The sequence below is a fragment of the Tursiops truncatus genome, chromosome 2 (genome assembly GCF_011762595.2).
Source record: "Tursiops truncatus isolate mTurTru1 chromosome 2, mTurTru1.mat.Y, whole genome shotgun sequence".
NCBI classification, from domain to species: Eukaryota; Metazoa; Chordata; class Mammalia; order Artiodactyla; family Delphinidae; genus Tursiops; species Tursiops truncatus.
Window position 1 is genome coordinate 73,672,842 of NC_047035.1, and position 21,311 is coordinate 73,694,152.

General features: G+C 50.7%; 3 protein-coding genes across 12 annotated transcripts; 2 read left to right on the forward strand and 1 right to left on the reverse strand.

Moving 5' to 3' along the window:
* Positions 1-29: 29 nt before the first annotated feature.
* MDP1 (magnesium dependent phosphatase 1) lies at positions 30-4,324 on the forward strand. 3 transcript variants are annotated; one of them, XR_012330019.1, is made up of 7 exons: positions 30-808; positions 925-985; positions 1,059-1,169; positions 1,496-1,603; positions 1,701-1,786; positions 1,968-2,127; positions 4,188-4,324. XR_012330019.1 is itself a non-coding variant. In XM_004311627.4 (6 exons), exons 1-6 carry the CDS (start codon positions 772-774, stop codon positions 2,057-2,059), a joined length of 495 nt encoding a protein of 164 aa, XP_004311675.3. In that variant the 5' UTR covers positions 30-771; the 3' UTR covers positions 2,060-2,178. The 3 variants fall into 3 exon arrangements, 2 of the variants coding, with proteins under 2 accessions (XP_004311675.3, XP_073656725.1); XM_004311627.4 differs by lacking the exon at positions 4,188-4,324 and having other exon boundaries at positions 1,968-2,178; XM_073800624.1 differs by lacking the exons at positions 1,059-1,169; positions 4,188-4,324 and having other exon boundaries at positions 1,968-2,178.
* On the forward strand, positions 2,319-21,278 carry TM9SF1 (transmembrane 9 superfamily member 1). 8 transcript variants are annotated; one of them, XM_033851261.2, is made up of 10 exons: positions 2,319-2,755; positions 4,188-4,337; positions 4,435-4,612; positions 5,177-5,291; positions 5,457-5,592; positions 15,640-16,004; positions 17,379-18,000; positions 18,301-18,486; positions 19,767-20,040; positions 20,617-21,278. In XM_033851261.2, exons 1-10 carry the CDS (start codon positions 2,725-2,727, stop codon positions 21,008-21,010), a joined length of 2,451 nt encoding a protein of 816 aa, XP_033707152.1. In that variant the 5' UTR covers positions 2,319-2,724; the 3' UTR covers positions 21,011-21,278. The 8 variants fall into 8 exon arrangements, with proteins under 8 accessions (XP_033707152.1, XP_073656716.1, XP_019779700.1 ...); XM_073800615.1 differs by lacking the exon at positions 18,301-18,486; XM_033851266.2 differs by lacking the exons at positions 2,319-2,755; positions 4,188-4,337 and having other exon boundaries at positions 4,478-4,616.
* TSSK4 (testis specific serine kinase 4) lies at positions 7,351-9,537 on the reverse strand. Its single transcript, XM_033851277.2, has 4 exons — positions 9,316-9,537; positions 8,754-8,968; positions 7,977-8,376; positions 7,351-7,530 (listed from the first exon to the last, which is right to left on the reverse strand). The coding sequence occupies exons 1-4, from the start codon at positions 9,535-9,537 to the stop codon at positions 7,351-7,353; spliced, it is 1,017 nt and encodes a 338-aa protein (XP_033707168.1).
* Positions 21,279-21,311: the final 33 nt, after the last annotated feature.

The window sequence follows — 21,311 nt, forward strand, 5'->3', positions numbered from 1 at the left end:
TGCCCTTAGAGGGGTTCTCAGATGCTTAAGAGTCTACACTCAGTGGTGTGCTGGAGCCAGCTCTTACCCGGCTCCAGAGCTAATTGTTGGCATCTTTCCTAACCCCATATTAAGTGACTTCGTGTTGGTAGCTTGAAATTGGCCATGGTAGGAATATTTACAGAAATTGACAAACAATACAAATCAGTCCTTCTCCCCAAACTGGTTGTTACATATCTGTCAGCATACTACTGACGCGGGTGGTAGAAACCAGGAGAGTGAATTCTCCCCCATTGTGACTCTACTGGACATTTGGGGCCTGTTTCAAGAAAGGCATCAAGAGCTTAGCGGACACTGCATTCTTTTATGGCTGGAATATTGCTGAGGGCTCTAGGCTGTATACGGTGGAGTGGCTGATGTGGAGAAAGGATGAGTGTGGAGTGACAAGCTATGATGGATCACTTTAGGGCTCAGTTGGTGAGATAAAATGAGAGACGGGTGCCAGAAGAAAGGGTTTCCCTTCCTTGTCTCCTCTAGCTCAGTAGAAGCTGGCGAGACCGGGTGGGGTGGAGAAGCAAGGGAAGAATATCCCTTGGAGAGACTTGGCATTGGCACTTTGCTGCGGTCCTCCCCACCACCACCACCAGAAGGCGCTCTTGTGAGGTTTTGGGGCCGATCTTCCCAGCTCAGGTTGGCGACGCTCTAGTCGCCGCTTCTCTAAAGCCCGCGGGGCGGCCTGGGAGCCGCGGCAGAAAGGCCCGCCTCCGTGCGCGCAGCCTGCGGGCGCGGGTCATGGCGCGGCTCCCGAAGCTCGTAGTCTTCGATCTAGGTGAGGGGCTGGATTGGGAAGAGTTTCGTAGGGCAAAGTTTTTTCCAAACCTCAGCTGATGCTCTCGAGGCCCTGCGCCTGCCCAGGCTGAGACCTCCCCCTCCTTCCTCTCACAGATTACACGCTGTGGCCGTTCTGGGTGGACACGCACGTAGACCCCCCGTTCCACAAAAGCAGGTGAGGCGGGGCTGGGGAGGCCTGGGGCCAGGCGGGGCCCCGCGGGAGCTGAGCACACTCTCGCCCTCCCCAGTGATGGAACTGTACGAGATAGGCGGGGCCAGGCCGTCCAACTGTACCCAGAGGTGCCTGAGATCCTGGAAAGATTGCAGGGCTTGGGGGTGCCCGTCGCGGCCGCTTCACGGTAAGAAGAGCGACTGAGTCGGTCTAATGCTGAGAGGTGCATGCATGAGGAGACTTCCCGTGTAACCCCTTGGCTGCAAAAATTTAGGCGGTGCAAACTTGCAGGTATTTGTATATTCTTCGAATTGTACCTTCTCCTGTGCATTTTGTTTAATAAACATTGGCTCAGTGCCACCTGTGTCAGGAAGGATATGGAATTGAATCAGGGCGGAGGATGCCTACCCATCCCGGAAGAACAGCAAGTTGATTTCCCCCTGGTTACACATAATTTCACTTGCAGCCTTGGCCCTCCACTCTCCTGATCCCATCTACTACACCTTTTTGCAGGACAGGTGAGGTTGAAGGGGCCAACCAGCTACTGGAACTCTTTGACCTTGTCAGATACTTTGTTCATCGGGAGATCTACCCAGGCAGCAAGGTCACGCACTTTAAGAGGTACGCTGAGATAAGGGGAGAAGCAGGGAGACAGAAGACCAGAGAGGCTGGAGGAGCTAAGAAGCCAGAGTGGTTACCCTCGCCGTGTCTTGCACAGGTTGCATCAGAAGACTGGAGTTCCTTTCTCCCAGATGATCTTCTTTGATGATGAAAAGCGGAATATTGTAGATGTCAGCAAACTGGGTACTGACTGAATGGCAAGGATAGCCATTTGGGGAGTGAGGAGAAAGGGCTCCTAAGAGGGAAGGGGTTAGGTAGATATGTACAGGATGGATAGTTTGCATGCAGGTGACACCCCAAAAAGGTGAGAGTCATAATAGGGAGCCCTGAAGGCCTGATGAAATTGTGGCTTCTTTCTTTCTAGGTGTTACCAGCATTCATGTCCAGAATGGAATGAGCCTTCAGACCCTAACTCAAGGATTAGAGACATTTGCAAAGGCACAAGCTGGACTCTGAGGTCCAGTCCTGTGGATGAGCCTCATTTGAGGCATAGAACTGAAAGGAAATCAGGAGGGCATTTTCAGGTGCATTTGTAAATTATTAAAGTGTATTTGTGTGTGGCAGAAGACATATTACCCAGTGTGTGTTGTTTCTAATTTTCTAGCGTGTGACCCGGGGTGGGCCATCCGGAGGTGCCAAGACCTCAGGTTGGCGACGCTCTAGTCTAATGTGAGGCATTAGACTGCATCAGGTTCTGCCTTATAAACTTGTGGCAAACCCAAGACTGTGATTCCCTTATGCTCTCCCCATCCCCACACCTCTCCTGAGCTCTGTCAAGGACATGAAGAACTCTTCCACTGGCCCCAAGTAGTGGGGTGCATTACCCTGCACATTTCCTTCCAGGAAGCAAAGACTTTGTTTTGAGTTGGGGAGGGTGAGGCGACCTTTTTATATAGTGGGAAACGAAGCGGCCGCTTTAAGAGGAGCGCGTGGGTTTGGGGCTGGTGTGTCGGGTCGCACGTGATAGGGGTCTCGCTGGCGCTTGTTGATGATGTCGCCGCGGTGCCCCAAGGAGGGATTGGCCGAGGCTGGTCTCGGAGTGATGAGCCCAGCACCTCCCGGGAGCAAGGCGGAAGCGTACGGGACGCCGTAGGGCGGAGGCGGGAGAGGCTAGGGTCGCGATGAGTGGGCTCGGCCGGCTCTTCGGGAGGGGTGAGCCCGGCCGAGACTGGTCCCTGGGAGGTGCTGGCCGCAGGGGGCGGGGGGAGAGCCGGGAGACGCTGTCCTGAAAACGCTGGTGGTCCAGCAAGGCCTTCTCCCGGGCCAGGAGGCGTCGCCTTGTCAGGGCGCCTGGCTCCAGCTGCCTTCCTTCCTTCCCTTGGAGGGAAGAGCTCGAGGCCCGGGAGGGGGTGCGAGTGGTGAGCGTGGCAGCTGCGCTGGCTCCCGCCGTTAAGGCCTGGGGGACAAGTTGCTGCCTGTCGGCATTCAGTCCTTTCCAAAACACTGGTGCTTCCTTTATGTTGGGCCAGAGGCAATCTGAGGTGACCCAAGAAAGGTACCCCTCGTGAGCTCCTCTGTGGTGCGGGAAGACAAGCAAAGTCTGGCATTTACAGCGTAGTGTGGCGACTCCGTGATGGAGAGTTTCCTAAACAAGCAAAATCTGGCATTTACAGCGTAGTGTGGCGACTCTGTGATGGAGATTTACCTAAAAGCCAGGGGTGCGCGGAAGAAGCAGGCACGGCGGGTGGTGATACAGAAGGCTAGAAGTATGCCAGATGGGGGGGTTGAGGTTCTCCAGGAAGAGGTAACTGTGCAAAACAGAGGCAGGAAAAAGTATGGTATATTTAGGGAAAAGGAGTTCTGGCTGCCCCGTGAGTGTGTGTGTGGGCGCGCACACGCGCTGAAGGAAGAGGAAAGTGTGGATGGAGAGGTAAACGGGGGCCAGATCATGAAGGACCCTGTGTGTCTTAAAGTTCTTTGGATTTTATCCTGTAGGCAGTGGAGAGTATGGAAGGATATTAAGCAGGCTAGGGCCTTCAGATTTTTTTTTTTTTAATAAGTCTGTTAGAAGTGCAGAAGATGAAGGGAGAAATTGAGATCAGATTTTTTTTTCTCTAGCCTCCCTACTTCATTCAGTTTGATCCTGTGGAATCAGGACCTTGAGTATCTCCTAGAATAGCAAGTGGAACAGTAATTATAAAAAGTGATTGAACTCTGGTGGGGAACACGGTAATGAGGAGGTTATGCATGTGTGAGTGCAGGTGGTATATGGGAAGTCTTTGTACCTTCCACTCACTCAGTTTGCTGTGAACCCAAAACTGCTCTAAAAAAATAAATTCTATTAAAAAAAACAACTGGAAATGACTTGAAAGGTAACTAGGAATAGCAAAAGAATATTGGCTTTGGAAATCATACTGTCACATTTCAATTCCTTTGCAGTCTCTTACTATAGTAATTGTGATTTTAGACCAAAATGTTAACCTCTTTATGCCTGTTTTCACATTCGTAGAGACAGTACATTCATTGTAGAAAGTTGTTTGGGGATTAACAATAACACGGTCAAGTGCCTAGCACTACTATGCACTCAATAATCGGTGACTAATATTTTTCTTTACACAATGTGGGCTGCTCCATTGGACTCCAGAGAAGAAGGAGAGGGGGCCAACCCCTGAAGAGGCAATACAGAAACTGAAGGAGACGGAGAAGATATTGATCAAGAAACAGGAATTTCTGGAGCAGAAGATTGAACAGGAGCTACAAACTGCCAAGAAGCATGGGACGAAGAATAAGAGAGGTAATGGGGGAGGGACAGGCACCACCAGGGAGGGCCCCGGGGCGGGGGGGAAAGCAAGGGCTTCTGGCTCTGATGTTCAGGGTGTGGGCTGGATCAGCCGCCCTACAGGCTTTGCGGAGGAAGAAAAGGTTGGAACAGCAGCTGGCACAAACGGACGGGACATTATCCACCCTGGAGTTTCAGCGTGAGGCCATTGAGAATGCCACCACCAATGCAGAAGTGCTTCGTACCATGGACCTTGCTGCCCAAGGCATGAAGAAGGCCTACCAGGACATGTGGGTACGGGGGGAGGGGAGGAGGGGGCCCCGGCACTGGGGAGGGTAGCTTGATGTTGTACTGTGAATCTTAAAACCTCTCCAGATGTGAATTTACAGTAGAGTTGCCTGTGATGGCTAGACCCCTATCAGCCTCCTTACTTATTGCACGGTGATCTCTTTGCTGGCTGGGGCATTCTTGGGAGGAAAGATGATTTTCCTCTTTTTTGTGGTTTTTTTGGCTGTACTGCAAGGCTTGTGGGATCTTAGTTCCCGGACCAGGGATTGAACCCCGGGCCCTCCTCAGTGAAAACACCCAGTCCTAACCACTGGACTGCCAGGGAATTCCCAATTTTCCTCATTTTTAAAGATCCTTCAAAGAAGAGAGTGCAACCATTCCTCCCCAGTGCGTCTTCTTGCCATTTCTTAGCCCAGATTTGCCTCTTTACACTTTTCCAGGGATCTCTTTTATCTAGTAGCCATGGATTTGTCAGTCTGAAGCCACAGGCAGGAGGGTCTTCATTCATGTGAGATGAAAAAGTCAGGGTTGTCACCTGATTTCTGGGCTGTGTATCTTGTTCTCAGGGACATTGACAAGGTGGATGAACTGATGGCTGACATCACAGAACAACAGGAGGTGGCCCAGCAGATCTCAGATGCCATTTCTCGACCCGTGGGATTTGGAGATGATGTGGATGAGGTGATTGGGAGTGAGGGGTCAAGGAATATTGGAGAAGGCATGGGACCAGCCAGAAGGAATGCCTAAGAGAACTGTGGGACAGGTTTGGGGGAAACTCCAAAAGTGGTATGTTTCTGGAAGTAGAATTTTCCTTTGTCTTGAGCGATCCTGTCATCCCATATCCAGGATGAACTGTTGGAGGAGCTAGAGGAGCTGGAGCAGGAGGAATTGGCCCGAGAGTTGTTACATGTGGGCGACAAGGAGGAGGAACCCCCAGTCACACTGCCCAGTGTACCGTCTACACATCTTCCTGCAGGGCCAGGTACCCAGGGCTGTTCTGTCATCTCAGGGACTTGAGAGGGTGGGATAGATATGGGGAAAAATTATTCCTCATCCGTCCTGCCTGAAAGGATCCAGGCAGAGAGGGTTGCTGCTACAGTTGCACAGGTTGTTGACTGCATAAGGGCACCTGGCTGAAGGGGAATGAGGACTGAAGTCAGGCCTGTGCTTCACTCAGCAAACTGTGTCCCCTGGTTTAGGGCTGCAAATGCCCGGAGAAAGAGGCAGCTTCTTCTGATTTGCCCAAAGGTGCTGTGGGAATTAGCAGCAGCCCAGCAAGCAAGACCATACCCTTAGGTTCTTTGCTGGGAGAGAGCGTTCCGCAGGCTCTGAGTGTTATAGGAGGGGATGGTTGGAAGTTGCTGAGGCCTTAACACTTCTTTCTTTCTCTGGGTATCCTTATCCCCAAAGCTCCCAAAACGGATGAAGATGAAGAAGCACTAAAGCAGTTGGCTGAGTGGGTGTCCTGATGAGTCTGGGCTTGTCTACCTGACGCTGCCTTCATTGTTCTCTTTTCCTTAAGTGCCAAGTGCTAAGCTAAAGGAACATGGCCTTGTTGGGAGGTCCTGCTGAGAGTGGTAGTGTGACCCTGCCTGAGAAAAGGGTCTGTCGCCCTCCCATCCCAGGCTCAACCCTGAAGAAGGATCTTGGTGCAGGAGGAACCCCTGGGCTCCCTTTAATAGCAGTTACAGTGCCCTCGTTCGCAATAAAATTGGGCGGATGGAACCCTAGTGCTTATACTGCCCTGTCTACAACTGAAACTCGTCTCTTGGTCCTTGGAGCTTTGTTTCAAGAAATGAGTAGTAATGAGAGTAATGAAGGGGAGTTGGAGCATAGGAGAAATGGGAGCTTCCATTATCTCAGCCTACTATGTTCCAGGCAGATACTGTTCCATCTCTCAGGCTGGTGTGTCCTAGAGCTGCCTGGTGCTGAGGGTGAGGAAACTGCCATCTGTTATTTATCCTAGAACCGTGTGGAGCTGTCCTGAGCCTTCCCTCATTGCTTTCACCCAGTTGTGTCTCTGCCGAGAGAGCCCCGTGACTCACCAGCTGTCCCCTTACAAAGCCCACTTTCAAGGGTAGGAAAGGAGACGTACGGGGATAAGGGGTCAATAGGTTTCCTTTCTCCGGAACGCATAGTTCATAGGCTTGGTTTGAACTGTCACTTCAACGTGTAGGAGCAATGATGAGGGACCATGATTCACCAGAATTGTTTCAGTAGTGGGTAAGGTGGCATTTGGAGGAGGAAGGAACCAAGATATTACATACCTCCTGATACCCATGTCTAAAAGAATGAACAGTGCCGTCCCCTTGGACTGTAGACAGGCAGAGCTGTGACCAAACCGAGCAATCAGGGTAGAGCAACCTCTACCCCACTATTTGAACATTTAGAGTGCATAGAGATAGACAAAACTGAGCATGTACTCAGCCAGAATAATGAAGCTTCCCCAAAGCAGGTGTTCCTCTGAGCACGCCCAACCCACTTCCCTATGAGCCACATATGTGCTACACTGTAAATTATAATGTTGACTTGACCAGTGTCACGATGACTGGTTACAAGCTCTGGGCAGAAACACCTCTCACCCTCAGCAGTGTTCGCTGCTAAGGTTCCCCTGAGGGAAGACTGTGACTCTAGCTGATGGAACTAAAACAGAATTAGATTTATTTTTGGTGGGAAAGATTTTTAGCCCAAGACCCTCCTGCTTTGCTCCTCTTTCAACCCCCTCCTCCTTCCGCCGTTTTCAGGTACTGATTTCCAAGGATTGGTGACGATTGGTGCCGGGGGGCTGGCACATGGCCTCAAGCAGCCTGATCTCATGGGTGGGTTGCTCAGGCTGGAACTTGAGCACCCAGGGATCCTTGATGATGTCCAGGATGGTGGCACGCTTGGTGGCTTGGCATAGTGTCTGGAGGACCAGGTTCTAGGGCAGGGGAGAGAGAGGTCTTGGCTGAGCTGGCCCGCATTGTGCCACACAATGAGCAGCTGGACCTAAGAAAGTAGCAGGATAGCCCATCACACCACTCTGGTGAAAGGGAGTGCGGCCCTGACTTTACCCTTAAAAGCCTCCTGTCTGCTCAGAAAGCCAACACCTTGAGGGGAAGGAAAGGAAGGGTTCCTTGGGGGAAATCCTTGCAGAATCCCCTTCTGGCCTAAAGAGACAGAGACTAAAACCTTCTTATCACTCACATCCCAGGTGCAAGCCCAGAGGTTGGCCCTTTAAGCCCTCCCCACTATTCTAGGGCAGGGAAGGGTGTGGAATGGCCCTGGTATCGGGGGGAGGCTTCCCTGGGGTTGGGAGGTCTAGGTTGAGTATTCCCTCTCTGCAGGTCACCCCTGAGGCCTCAGCCCTCCTGGGGGAGCCAGCACCTTGCACTCCTGGGAGATGGCATAGTTAGGTGGAAAAGTGACCTCCTTCTGAGTCTCTCTCAGCAGTTTCTTGAGATTGGTGTCATCGAAGGGCAGACGGGCAACTACTAGCGTGTAGAGGATGACGCCCATGCTCCAGATGTCAGACAGGAAAGGGTTGTAGGGCAGGCCTAGCAAGACCTCCGGGCAGGCATAAGCAAAGCTGCCACAGTAGGTCTGGCTGAGGTGGCTAAAGCAGTTCCCTTGGCGGTAGGAAGGGCTACTCCGCACAGACTGGCTAGAAGGCACCATCTTGGCGAAGCCAAAGTCCGATATCTTCACGTTCTTCCACTTGTCCAGCAACAGGTTCTCCAACTTTAAGTCCCTACCAGCAGCAGAAAGGCTGGGGGTCAGGAGAGGGCTTAGTGTTAGACTGGGAGCTGAAGGGCCAGGGGTCAGAGGCTAGAGATAAGGAAAGGCAAAGAGGGAGAGAGATGCCATTATGAGGACACAGGGCAGAGAGGAAGGAAAGTCATGGAGTTGTGAGCAGAGCCCAGAGGGAAGAGAGGATGGTACCTGAGGATCACTAGGAGCTCACCATCACTTTTCATAAAGTGCTCTGCTCACAGTGGGTACTTAACAAATGCTCTTGACCGGATGATTAAAATAAAGTGGATGAATAGGCCTAGATACTGAGGAGGGAGGTCAAGGGAAGAAAAAAGAGGGTAGAACATGGAAGACGTGCATAAAACCCCCTTGGGAGCCCGAAGGCCTCAGTCTGGGTGGCAGCGCCCTCACCGGTGCACGATGCCCTTGCTGTGCAGGTAGGCGATGCCCAGGGTCATCTGGGAGAACCACTTGCCAGCAAGGGGCTCAGAGCAGGCCCCATAGTGCTGGATCCACTCAAGGACGTCACCACCCTGAACCAGCTCCAGAATAACGTACACTCGGGATGTGGTCTCGATGGCCTGATAGAAGTTGATGAGATACTTGTGCCGCAGGACCTTCATTACCTGGCCCCAGGAGAGGGACCCATCAAACCCAGGCAGGGAGCACCCTGGCTGCGCTCCCAGCCTTCTCCTACTCTCCCACTGCTACTTTCCTAGAACTTTGCAACAGAATCAAACCCCAGAGGGCTGGTGGCCTGTGGACAAACCCTATGCTTTGCACTTTTTACTTTTTGAGGGTCTGGAGGTGAGGTGGAAAGAAGCTGAATTTACATCAAGTAATTTTCCTAGCTGCCTAGTGAGTCATTCAGTTGTGGTATAGGGGTTTCTGGCTCCACCCCCTCCTAACCATCCCCCTTTTGAGAAGCCTTAAGCAGCTTGGTACCAGCTCCCTCTTCTAGCCCCTTTCCAACCTGTATCTCACGGGGCAAGAACTTGTTAAGATAGTCCTCAGAGGCCTTCTTCTTTGAGATGATCTTGACAGCCACCATGACTTTCTGCTTTGTGTAGTAAGCCTCATACACCGTCCCGTAGGAGCCATGGCCAATGACTTTGCCCACTTCGTAACCATATTCCTCCATGACAGAGCGGTAGGCCGAGGTGGCTGGTGCTCCCAAGGTGTCTCCCTTCCCCATGGTGTTGGGCTTGCTGAGAGCAGGGAGCTTTGCTACTTAAAAGCCTCCTGTCTGCTCAGAAAGCCAACACCTTGAGCCGCTGAAGGCTAGGGTACCAAAGTGAAGTTAGTCTCCCAAAGCTTGCCTATGTAGTCATACAAGTCTGGGATGCTGGGCTCAGCTCTCCACTAGGAGCTTGGAGAGGGAAGAAGGGAAAAGCAGTTCTTTTTGTCTCCACTGGCTGTTGTTACTTCTTTCTCCTCTTGGTTACGGAACTCCCCAAGGTCCCGTGTTCCGCACACATCATAATCCACCTTCTATCCACCACTGGCCACAAGGCTGGAGAAGGAAATGCAGTTTGGAACATATTCATTGCTGGAGGTACCTTTATAATTTGGTGAGACTCGCTCCGTGGATCTGGTCCTTTCAACCAATCATGTTTATTGAGCACCTGCTATGTGCCAGGCAGTGTACGGAGTCCTGGGAGAAAATAACCAATAAGGCGAAGAGAGCCTCTGCTAGCGTTTATAATCCAGCATGAGAAACACCTGAGTGTCAGAATACCACAGAGAATCGCAAGGTATCGTAGAAGCGTGTTCTAAGGAATCTAACTTTAAAATGTATTCTTTTTTGGGGGTGGTGGTGGTGGCTTAAAATAACAATCTTTTTTTTTTTTGAACAAGTTGAGCTGGACTCAGTTGGGTAATTCAGCTGGTGGCATCATCTCAGCTGGCTGGTTTGTTTCGGCGTATGATCTCATTATTCAGTAGAGCAGCCCAAGTTCCCTCACACAGTTTGCACTGAATTTCAAGAGAAAAAAAGACAAGCTGCATGACCAATGGAGGCCTAGGCTCCAGAATCACAAACCATCACTTCCATACCTTTATATGCATAAAGACGGTTACAAAGATCACTCGGATTTATGAGGTGGGGATGGAGACTCCTCTTAACCTTGAAATGCATTTTTTTTTAAAAATATTTATTTTGGCTGCACTGGGTCTTAGTTGCGGCACGTGGGATCTTTAGTTGCGGCACGTGGGATCTTTAGTTGCGGCATGCATGTGGGCTCTAAGTTCCCCGACCAGGGATTGAACCCTGGCCCGCTGCATTGGGAGCGTGGAGTTCTACCCACCAGACCACCGGGGAAGTCCCCTTGAAATGCATTCTTATCTTGCCTTCCATGACCCTGAACTCTACAGTTTTCCTTCCATCCCTCTACCCATTTCTCAGGTTCCACTGGAGCCTCCCCCACCATCCACCCCTTAATCACACCCCGAGGCTTCTATTGTAGGCCTTATTTCCTCAGACCTTTCTGTCCTCCCTAAGAATCTCATCGAGACCCCTCATTTCTTAACTCCAGCAAGCCTTCTGCTCCCCTCCCCTCAGTGTGTTCACCCTGAAGTCCAGGGAGTAAATCTGATTTTATTCCCATAACAATTCAGTGCCTCCCCGTTCTCCTTAAGATCGAGTCCAGATTCTTTTATGTGGCTTCAAATTTGACCCTGCTTACCTCTCCGATTTTTTCTTGTAACATACATGCAATGCTCCGGCCAAACAATTGCTTTTCCTTCATTGTTCCCTCTGTTCTGGCAAACTCCTACTCTCCCTTCAGGACTTAGCTGATGATCTGTTTTAAGGAAGCCTTTACTGACTGTTCAGGCCCAAATTAGATGGTCCTCCCTCCTGGGTGCTCCCACAGCTCCAATACTTTCTCTAACATGGTGTCTGTTTTTCTTGCTTGCATCTCCCACTAGGCTGTAAGGGAGGTCAGCTGATGAGAGAAGGGATATGAAGTCAAAGACTTGAGAAGAAAGGCTTGTGGAGAATGGGAGAGAGCTGATTTGGAAAATGAGCATTATTGGGCAGCACTGAGGGCCCAAATGAGATTGGAAAACACAACTTATGGACACACAATCTTAACATATCATAGTGTTAAGATTATTTTAGCATTCTGGATATAGGTGCTTGAATATTAACAGACATATTGACCCAAGATTAAGGTTTCACTTAGCAGCTGCCATGAAAGAATGGGAGAGGCATCAAGAACACAGGCAAGAATGTGGCTAAAATGATGGAATGCAGAATCTAAGCTGCTTGGGTTAGGAAGACAAGCTAGAAAAAGGCCAAAGGACAGGGGGAGGGGTTGCAGGTCTCAGTGAAATGGAACAAGTTTGGTGGGAAAGACAGAGGACAAGAGGTTGTGTCAGAGGGGTTATATAACTGGATTTAAGATGGGGGGAGGGGTGGCACACAGAGGAAATAACAAAGGAAGAATCAGAGTTATCTTCCATCCTCCAAAACGAAACAGAAACTCCAACATTATGCCATAGGCTACTGGTAAATTCCTATTTATTGACAGGCTGATCCTGCTGGCAGGGTGGTTCCAAAGTCCTGTTGGAAGCCAGATCTACATCCTCAGTCTATCAAGATGAACAACTGTCCAGGGCACACAGTGGTAAGGAGGCCCACCCAGCCCCGCCTATCTTCTGCTGCCCTGGATAGGCAGCTTGGTGGCACCTCTGTTCTCATCACGTACAGCAGATAAACCAGTTCATTCAAGGAATGTGTATTAAGCTGCCTACTGTATACAAAAGCACTGCTAGGCTCTGAGGATACCAAGATGGATAAATTATAATCCTCCTGTGAGGAGTTAGCAATTAGCAAGGGAGACAGACACGTAAGAAGTTAAAATAACAGTACGGTGAGATAAAGTTCTATAAACAAAGCCTGTAAGGAAATGTTAAGGGAAGGCTTTATAGAGAAGGTGGCATTTGCACTGTTCAAAAGAAGTCTCCAGGCAGGTTAAGTAGGGAATGGTAGATTGAACAGTTTAGGCAGAAGGAACCATATATGAAGCTTGCAAGCTTGAGAAAATATGACACTCAAGATTTCAATTTAAATATACAGGATAGGGTTCCAGAGGGGAATGTACCTGGAGAAGTAATTTAAATGCAGGTCTGAGAGGCCTAATATGCCAAGCTTTTTTTGACTCTGTCCTATGTACTCATGGTTAAATTTTGCTGTGCATCAAAGTCAGAGCTTGTTAAAAAAATACTGATGCCCAGTCACCTCCTTCCCCAAGATCCGGATTTGGTGGAACTCAGGTATCTATGTTATTTTTTATAAATTTATTTATTTTTATTTTTGGCTGCTCTGGGTCTTTGTTGCTGTGTGCTGGCTTTCTGTAGTTGCGGCGAGTGGGGGCTACTCTTTCTTGCGGTGTGTGGGCTTCTCACTGCGGTGACTTCTCTTGTTGCAGAGCATAGGCTCTAGGCACGCGGGCTCAGTAGTTGTGGCGCACGGGCTTAGTTGCTCCGTGGCATGTGGGATCTTCCTGGACCAGGGCTCGAACTCACATCCCCTGCATTGGCAGGCAGATTCTTAACCACTGTGGCACCAGGGAAGTCCCGGTATCTATGTTTTTAATCAGTTTCCAGCTGAATCTGATGCACACCAAGATTTGAGAACCACTGTTGCAAACTAGTGAATTTAATGAAAAGAAACAGACTCACAGATACAGGGAACAAACTAGTGGTTACCAGTGAGAAGGGCGAGGGGGCAATATAGGGGTGGAGGAGTGGGAGTACAAACTATTGGGAGTAAGGTGGGCTCAAGGATGTATTGCACAACACGGGAAATATAGCCAATATTTTGTAATAACTGTAAATGGAAACTTACCTTTAAAAATTTTTTTAGGGCTTCCCTGGTGGCGCAGTGGTTAAGAATCCGCCTGCCAATGCAGGGGATACAGGTTCGAGCCCTGCTCTGGGAAGATCCCACATGCCGCAGAGCAACTAAGCCTGTGCGCCACAGCTGCTGAGCCTGCGCTGTAGAGCCCACGTGCCACAACTACTGAAGCCCGCGCACCTGGAGCCTATGCTCCGCACCAAAGGAAGCCGCCACAATGAGAAGCCCACGCACCACAACAAAGAGTGGCCCCCGCTCGCCACAACTGGAGAGGGCCAGCGCACAGCAACAAAAGACCCAACTCAGCCAAAAATAAATAGATAAATAAATAAAATATTAAAAAAAATTTTTTTTAAGAAAAGAACCACTGTTGCAGGAAATAGGACATCTTTAAGACTAAAGAAAGAAAAAATCCTTGCAGCAGCAGTATGGAAAATGGATCCAAGGGGAGAGATGACCAAGAGACTAGCAAGGTGGCTGTCATGATAATTTAGGTGAGGGGATGGGGCCTGAACCAAGGCAGCATGAAGGGCAATTTGGAAGATAATTCGAGAGAAAAGCAGAGGAGGCTTGGTGGCACTGATCTTATGGGGGCGGCTGTTAATTGTGAAGGAGGCCCAGGTTTAGAGACCAGGGGGTTATCACTTAAAAAAGCCACTCTAAATTACTTTTCTAATTACAAAATTAATTGATTGTCTAAAAAACTCAACCCCCTACTTCCTGGATCCTCCTGCGGGGAGGAGGGCTGGGTCAGAGAGGGCAGAAGTGAGTAAATGAAGGGCTTTTCAAGCCAGAAACCGCTTGAGATTTTCCACTTTCTTTACGCGAGGAAAGGAAACCTTAAGTTGTTCCCAGGTGGCCAAAACGAAGTCATGGCCCCTGGGTCTGATCTCCAGAGGAACTTCCCTAATGGCAGATCCCTTGACAGGATAAACTTTTCCAGAATAATCTGCAATACAAAATTAAGAGATGCTCAAACACATATACAGAGATAAATAAAGAATAAAAACATAGAGACCGAAGCAAGCATGTCAAGGTTCTTTACCTGCAATTAACAACAAGCGTCAGGCGGCCCAGTTCACGGGGTAAAAGAGCAACTACCCGATCTCTTTGCGTGCCTCTGCACCAAACCTGGCCCAGGCTTGCCTATCGTCGGACACGGGACGGTCGCTATACGGTCAGGGAGGCCTCCAGTACAGTCTCGGTAAGATATTTTTATTTACGGCATTTGGTTTTTGGCGAGAGGCCATTCAGGACGGATGGCAGAGCAGCAGTGAGGTGAGATCCGATTCTAGGACGCTCGTATGGGCTGTGTCCTCTGCTGTCGTACGACAGCGACGCCCAAAGCCTCACCCCCGCCCGGGTTGAGGACCTTGAGCCACCTCTCGGGGCTCGGCCTCAGCAGTCGGTGGCGAGTCCCATTGGTTCAGCCGGCAAGCGCTTCGGCCTCCGCTAGGTGTGGGAGCAGCCGCCGCCCGGGCTCCGCGTCCCGGGCAGTGACTGGGCGCGAGCAGCGGGCACTGCTCTTGGACGCCCAACCCAAACCTTCCCGGGGATAGGCGGCCGGACCCGCGGCAACGCTTATCCAAAAAGGGCGTTTGTGTCCTCGTAGCCAGGTCTCAACCGCAACCCCCACTGGAGAAACCTGGGAGCTTTGGAGCGGCCTCGGCCTGGGGGGAGTGGCCCCCTCCAAGCTCCAGGAAAGGAGCTTTCCGCCGGGCTGAGGTCCCCTCGGGTGAAGGCGGAAGAGGGAAGACTGACGTGTCCTGAGCTGCCCTCAGGTCGCCGGGAGGGCCCCCCACCCCGCTCCTTGCCGGGCGACGGGCTAGCCCGAGACTCGCGGGGTCTCCAGAGCTGGGCCGGGCCTCCAGCCGTAGAAAGGTTCCCCAAGGAAGCACTGAAGTGAGCCGGGCGCGATATTTTGCGGTGCGGCCGCAGCCGCTGCGATCAGGCACCGCAGCGGCCAGCCCCGTGGAGGTCGGTTGTCAAGTCCTCTCCAGGCCCTCTGCTAGCGCGCCGCTCTGGGGGAGACCCCGGCAGGAGCGCGAGGGCGGCTGCAGGGCAGCAGAGGCCGCTGGCGCCGCCTCGGCCAGCCCTTCCCGCGCGGAGAGCACCCCGGGGCTGCGGCGGGAAGGTGCCGGACGTGCGGGGCCGCGTGGCGTTGCCATGGAAACGGGCTGGGGCGCGCGGGGAGGTCCCGGGCAGGCGGGCTGCCGGAGGGGGGGACCCCTGGTTGGGAGGACTACATAGCAGAGGTGGAGGCCAGTGTTCGAGCTAGAGGGACATGGTGTGGTGTGGCGGTGGGGAGGTGGCCTCCTGAGGGAGGGTCGGAAAGGCCAAGGGGAGGAATTGGAGCCATTGGCTTCAGTTCAAAGAACCTGACCTGGGGAGTCATTCGATCCCTGGTTCCCATAACTGCAGGACTACCCCAAACAGGTTCCGCTGCCTTAAGGATGACAGTCCTAGGCCACCCTGGAAGTTGGAGCTGCCGGTGGTTGCCACTCCTGCTGCTGCTGTTGCTGGGCACAGGTCGAGATCCAGGGGTGGAAGGTGTGACACACTACAAGGCCGGCGACCCCGTCATTCTGTATGTCAACAAAGTGGGACCTTACCATAACCCTCAGGAGACTTACCACTACTATCAGCTTCCAGTCTGCTGTCCTGAGAAGATACGCCACAAAAGCCTTAGCCTGGGTGAAGTGCTGGATGGGGACCGGATGGCTGAGTCTTTGTACGAGATCCGCTTTCGGGAGAATGTGGAGAAGAGAATTCTGTGCCACATGCAGCTCAGTTCCGCACAGGTCAGCCTCTCCACACTGACTAGAACTTAGCCCTCCCTCCCAGGGCCTAATAATAGTGTCTTAGGTTTATGGTTTTCAAAGCCCCTTTATGGAAATGATCTGATTTGATTCTAACTACAACCTCATGTGGCAGGCAGGGAGGGTAGTATTTATCATTTGCATTTGGTTGATGAAGAAACATACTTGTTCAGAAGTAACTTCTTCAAGACGACATGGATAGTGGATTGCAGAGTTGACATTAGAGCCCAGGGCTCCTGACTCGAAGCTTCTCTGTAGGTAATAAGGTCCCAACTATCACACCTATGTAGTCATTTTTTGCCATCCCTACCTCTTGGCTTTTTTAATTGGCTCCTTCACATGCTGCCCAATTTTCCCTATCATGCTTTTTTCTTCAGCAATTCCTATCTTAGGGCACTTTTCCTTAGTCTACTGCAGACCTTCCTACACCTCCCTCTCCTCCTAGGCCTTCATCCTGTCGAGTCATACTTGCTCATTTCAGAGAATCCCAACATAATACTAGGGTCTACCCAGTGGTTCTCAACAGGGGGCTTTTGTCTCTCAAGAGACATCTGGCAATGTCTAAAGACTTTTTATTTTTAATTAACTAATTTATTTATGTTTGGCTGTGTTGGGTCTTTGTTGCAGTGCACGGGCCTCTCATTGCGGTGGCTTCTCTTGTTGCGGAGCATGGGCTCTAGGCGCGCGGGCTTCAGTAGTTGTGGCACACGGGCTTAGTTGCTCCGCGGCATGTGGGATCTTCCCAGACCAGGGCTCAAACCCGTGTCCCCTGCATTGGCAGGCGGATTCTTAACCACTGCGCCACCAGGGATGTCCTCTGAAGATATTTTTGATTGTCACTACTGGGGAACGCTACTGACATCTAGTGAGAAGCAGCCAGGGACGGAGCATCTTACAATTCATAGGGCAGCCCCCTACAACAAAGCATTTTCCAGCTCAAAATGTCATTAGTGGGGCTGCCCTGGTGGCGCATGGTTGAGAATCCGCCTGCCAATGCAGGGGATACGGGTTTGAACCCTGGTCCAGGAAGATCCCACAAGCCGCAGAGCAACTAAGCCCGTGTGCCACAACTACTGAGCCCACGGGCCACAACTACTGAAGCCCGTGCGCCTAGAGCCCATGCTCCACAAGAGAAGCCACCGCAATGAGAAGCCCACGCACCACAACGAAGAGTAGCCCCTGCTCTCCGCAACTAGAGAAAGGCTGCGCACAGCAACGAAGACCCAGTGCAGCCAAAAATAAATAAATAAAATAATTAATTAAAAAAAAAACCATATCATTAGTGCTGAAGTTGAAACCCTGCTCTAATACAATGCCTGGGGAGGCCTTGTCTGACTCCTAACTTGCTCTTTTTAGGTGGAACAGCTGCGCCAGGCCATTGAGGAACTATACTACTTTGAATTTGTGGTGGACGACTTGCCAATCCGTGGCTTTGTGGGCTACATGGAGGAGAGTGGCTTCCTGCCTCACAGCCACAAGATAGGACTCTGGACCCATTTGGACTTCCACCTAGAATTCCACGGAGATCGAATTATATTTGCCAATGTCTCAGTGCGGGACGTCAAGCCCCACAGTTTAGATGGGTTACGACCGGATGAGTTCCTAGGCCTCACCCACACCTACAGTGTGCGCTGGTCTGAGACTTCAGTCGAGCGTCGGAGTGACAGGCGCCGTGGTGACGATGGTGGTTTCTTTCCCCGAACACTGGAAATCCATTGGTTGTCCATCATTAATTCCATGGTGCTTGTGTTTTTACTGGTGGGTTTTGTGGCTGTCATTCTCATGCGTGTGCTTCGAAATGACCTGGCTCGGTACAACTTGGATGAAGAGACAACCTCTGGAGGTTCTGGTGATGACTTTGACCAAGGTGACAATGGCTGGAAAATTATCCATACAGATGTCTTCCGCTTCCCTCCATACCGTGGTCTGCTCTGTGCTGTGCTTGGTGTGGGTGCCCAGTTCCTGGCCCTTGGCACTGGTAAGGTGATAAAAATTAATTAGGGATTTCTCTCAAGGGGTAGAACTAAGTAGGTAGTTTGTTCAGAAAAAGATCTACAGATCTTCTCTTCTGTCCAAGGTGAGGGGCAGACCTAAGGGGTGGAATGGCTCTAGCAAGGATGTGTATATTCTGTTGTGGGTTTTCTGGACAACAGAACTGGGGGATATTGTTTTGATGGAAGCCCTGGGTCTGGGAGAAAGGGGGCTGGCTGATTTCTATGAAATTGCCAGAAGAGGGATAGGTGAGACCTAACACAGGCTTTCCACTACCATGCTGCAGGCATTATTGTCATGGCGCTGCTGGGCATGTTCAATGTGCACCGTCACGGGGCTATTAACTCAGCAGCCATCTTGTTGTATGCCCTGACTTGCTGCATCTCTGGCTATGTGTCCAGCCACTTCTACCGGCAGATTGGAGGCGAGCGTTGGGTGTGGAACATCATTCTCACCACCAGTCTCTTCTCTGGTGAGGACTGCCCTTTCCGTGGTGGGCCAGTTTAGGAACTTAGAACACATCATGGAACCTGAGATAGAGTCAGAGTAGGGCTTTCAAGGGACTGAAAATAGGTAAAAGAAACACTAAGGAAACCATTCAAAAGACAAAAAGTGCATTTCTTTTTTTTTTTGCATAGTTAAATATTAAGCCCTTGAAATGTTTTAGGCAACGTGATAAGCACTTGACATGCCTTCATCTCATTTAATTGTCACACTGACTTCATGAAGTAGGTAATATTGTCCCCATTTTACAGATGAGGAAATTGAACTTCAGGCTGGTTAAGTAACTTGCCTGAGATTGTACTCCTAAAAAGCAGAGAATCAGGTTTCAGACCTAGGCAGTCAAACTCTAGAGCCTGTATTCTCAACCATTACACTGAAATAACACTCTTGAATTTATCTTTTGAGACTCCCTTTCTTTCCCCCCAAGTTTTTTTTTTTTGGCCACGCTGCACGGCATGTGGGATCCCACTTCCCTGATCAGGGATCGAACCTGCGCCCCCTGCATTGGAGGCGTGGTGTCTTAACCACTGGACCACCAGGGAAGTCCATCCCCAAGTTTTTTTTTTTTTTTTTTTGGCGGTACGCGGGCCTCTCACTGCTGTGGCCTCTCCCGTTGCGGAGCACAGGCTCCGGACGCGCAGGCTCAGCGGCCATGGCTCACGGGCCCAGCTGCTCCGCGGCATGTGGGATCCTCCCGGACCGGGGCACGAACCCGTGTCCCCTGCATTGGCAGGCGGACTCTCAACCACTGCGCCACCAGGGAAGCCCCCCAAGCTTTTTTAATTTTGAAAGTGGGCCTCCCCACTCTAGCCTTTCAAGCCAGCTTGTCCTTTCAAAGGCAGTAGTAGTTTGCATTCTGAACCTCTTGTGTTTCCAACTGTTAAGTATCTGATTTCTGTTCTACCACATTTACATTTGAACCAGGGCTTTCTGAAAACAGAGCCTTAATTCAAAGGAATGTCTCATACTAGGAATCACCAGTGCCACAGCAGGACAGGCCCTTGGAGGCAGGTGGATTTGTGTCACTCTTAGATCATAATGTAACGGGCTTGCCTAGATCCTTAATGATAATGGGTAGGGGAGGGAGTGTTGGTAAGCTAAGGAACAAAGAACAACAAGACATGAAAGGGTGGAGTCAGCCTGGGAGCGGGATGTTTCACTCCTCACCCCTTTAGGTCCAGTCTGATTGGGTGCTCCCAGGGATGTAGCTCCTAGTGCTAACTCTCCCTCTGGGGCCCATCCCTGCAGTGCCTTTCTTCCTGACGTGGAGTGTGGTGAACTCCGTGCATTGGGCCAATGGTTCGACACAGGCTCTGCCAGCCACCACCATCCTGCTGCTTCTGACGGTTTGGCTGCTGGTGGGCTTTCCCCTCACTGTCATTGGAGGTATCTTCGGGAAGAACAACGCTAGCCCCTTTGATGCACCTTGTCGCACCAAGAACATAGCTCGGGAAATCCCACCCCAGCCCTGGTACAAGTCTTCTCTCGTCCACATGACTGTTGGAGGCTTCCTGCCTTTCAGGTATCCTCCCTTTATTCCATGGCCATCACTCTCAGGATCCTGACCTTAACTTTCCCCTTCCGTACTCACCCTGTACCGTAACCCATTGTCGCTGATAATCCCTGGTTCAGCTGTACCATTAAGAGATCACTAAATGGTTCCTCCTTTCTCCAACCAGGACTGAGCTTGAATCAGTTCAAATATGAGGGTGTCTCACTTGTGAAGCTCTCCAGAGACATTGCTCCTTTCACTGTCTTCCTAGTTTCTGACTTTGGCGACACAACGTGGGGCTTAAAACCCATTTGACTACTCATTCAATTTGTCAAGTACCTTTTAGTGCCAGACAAATACAGTGGAAAATAGACCAGACAAGATCCCTGTTCTCAACCTACCAAAGAAGATGTTCTTGAAATGAGAGCAGCTAATCATAGGTGGAAGAGTCCCCATCAAGCCAGGAACTCCAGTGCAGGGAGTAGAGAGGGCCCACTTTCCACAGTGGCCCAGTAACGTGGAGGGGTGGTGGCTGGAGTTTGGCCTGGCCACTGTGCTGGCAGTGCACAGCCCTTTAATGCTGTGTATCGTCTCTTCTCTTCACAGTGCCATCTCTGTGGAGCTGTACTACATCTTTGCCACAGTCTGGGGTCGGGAGCAGTACACTTTGTACGGCATCCTCTTCTTCGTCTTCGCCATCCTGCTGAGCGTGGGGGCTTGCATCTCCATCGCACTCACCTACTTCCAGTTGTCTGGGGAGGATTACCGCTGGTGGTGGCGATCTGTGCTGAGTGTTGGCTCCACTGGCCTCTTCATTTTCTTCTACTCAGTTTTCTACTATGCCCGGCGCTCCAACATGTCAGGGGTGGTACAGACAGTAGAGTTCTTTGGCTACTCCTTACTCACTGGATATGTCTTCTTCCTCATGCTGGGCACCATCTCCTTTTTTTCTTCCCTAAAGTTCATCCGTTATATCTATGTTAACCTCAAGATGGACTGAGTTTTGGGTGGCAAAACTATCACTCTTCTTTCCCTTTCTTCATGCCCTACTGATCTCTTACCAACATCTCTTCTGATTGAGTGACTGAGTTGTGTGATGGTTTTGTTGCCTTCCCCTTTGCCCTTTGGGCCTCCCTTCTCCAGAGAGGTCCCGGAAATTATAAGCCTCTATTATATAAGGAGTATATATTTGAACTTTTTAAGTTGCCTTTTTTTGGTCCTGATTTTTCTTTTTACAATACCAAAATAAAATTTATTAAGAAAAAGGGTCCTGTAGTTGGAGGGTTTGGTCTGGATATAGG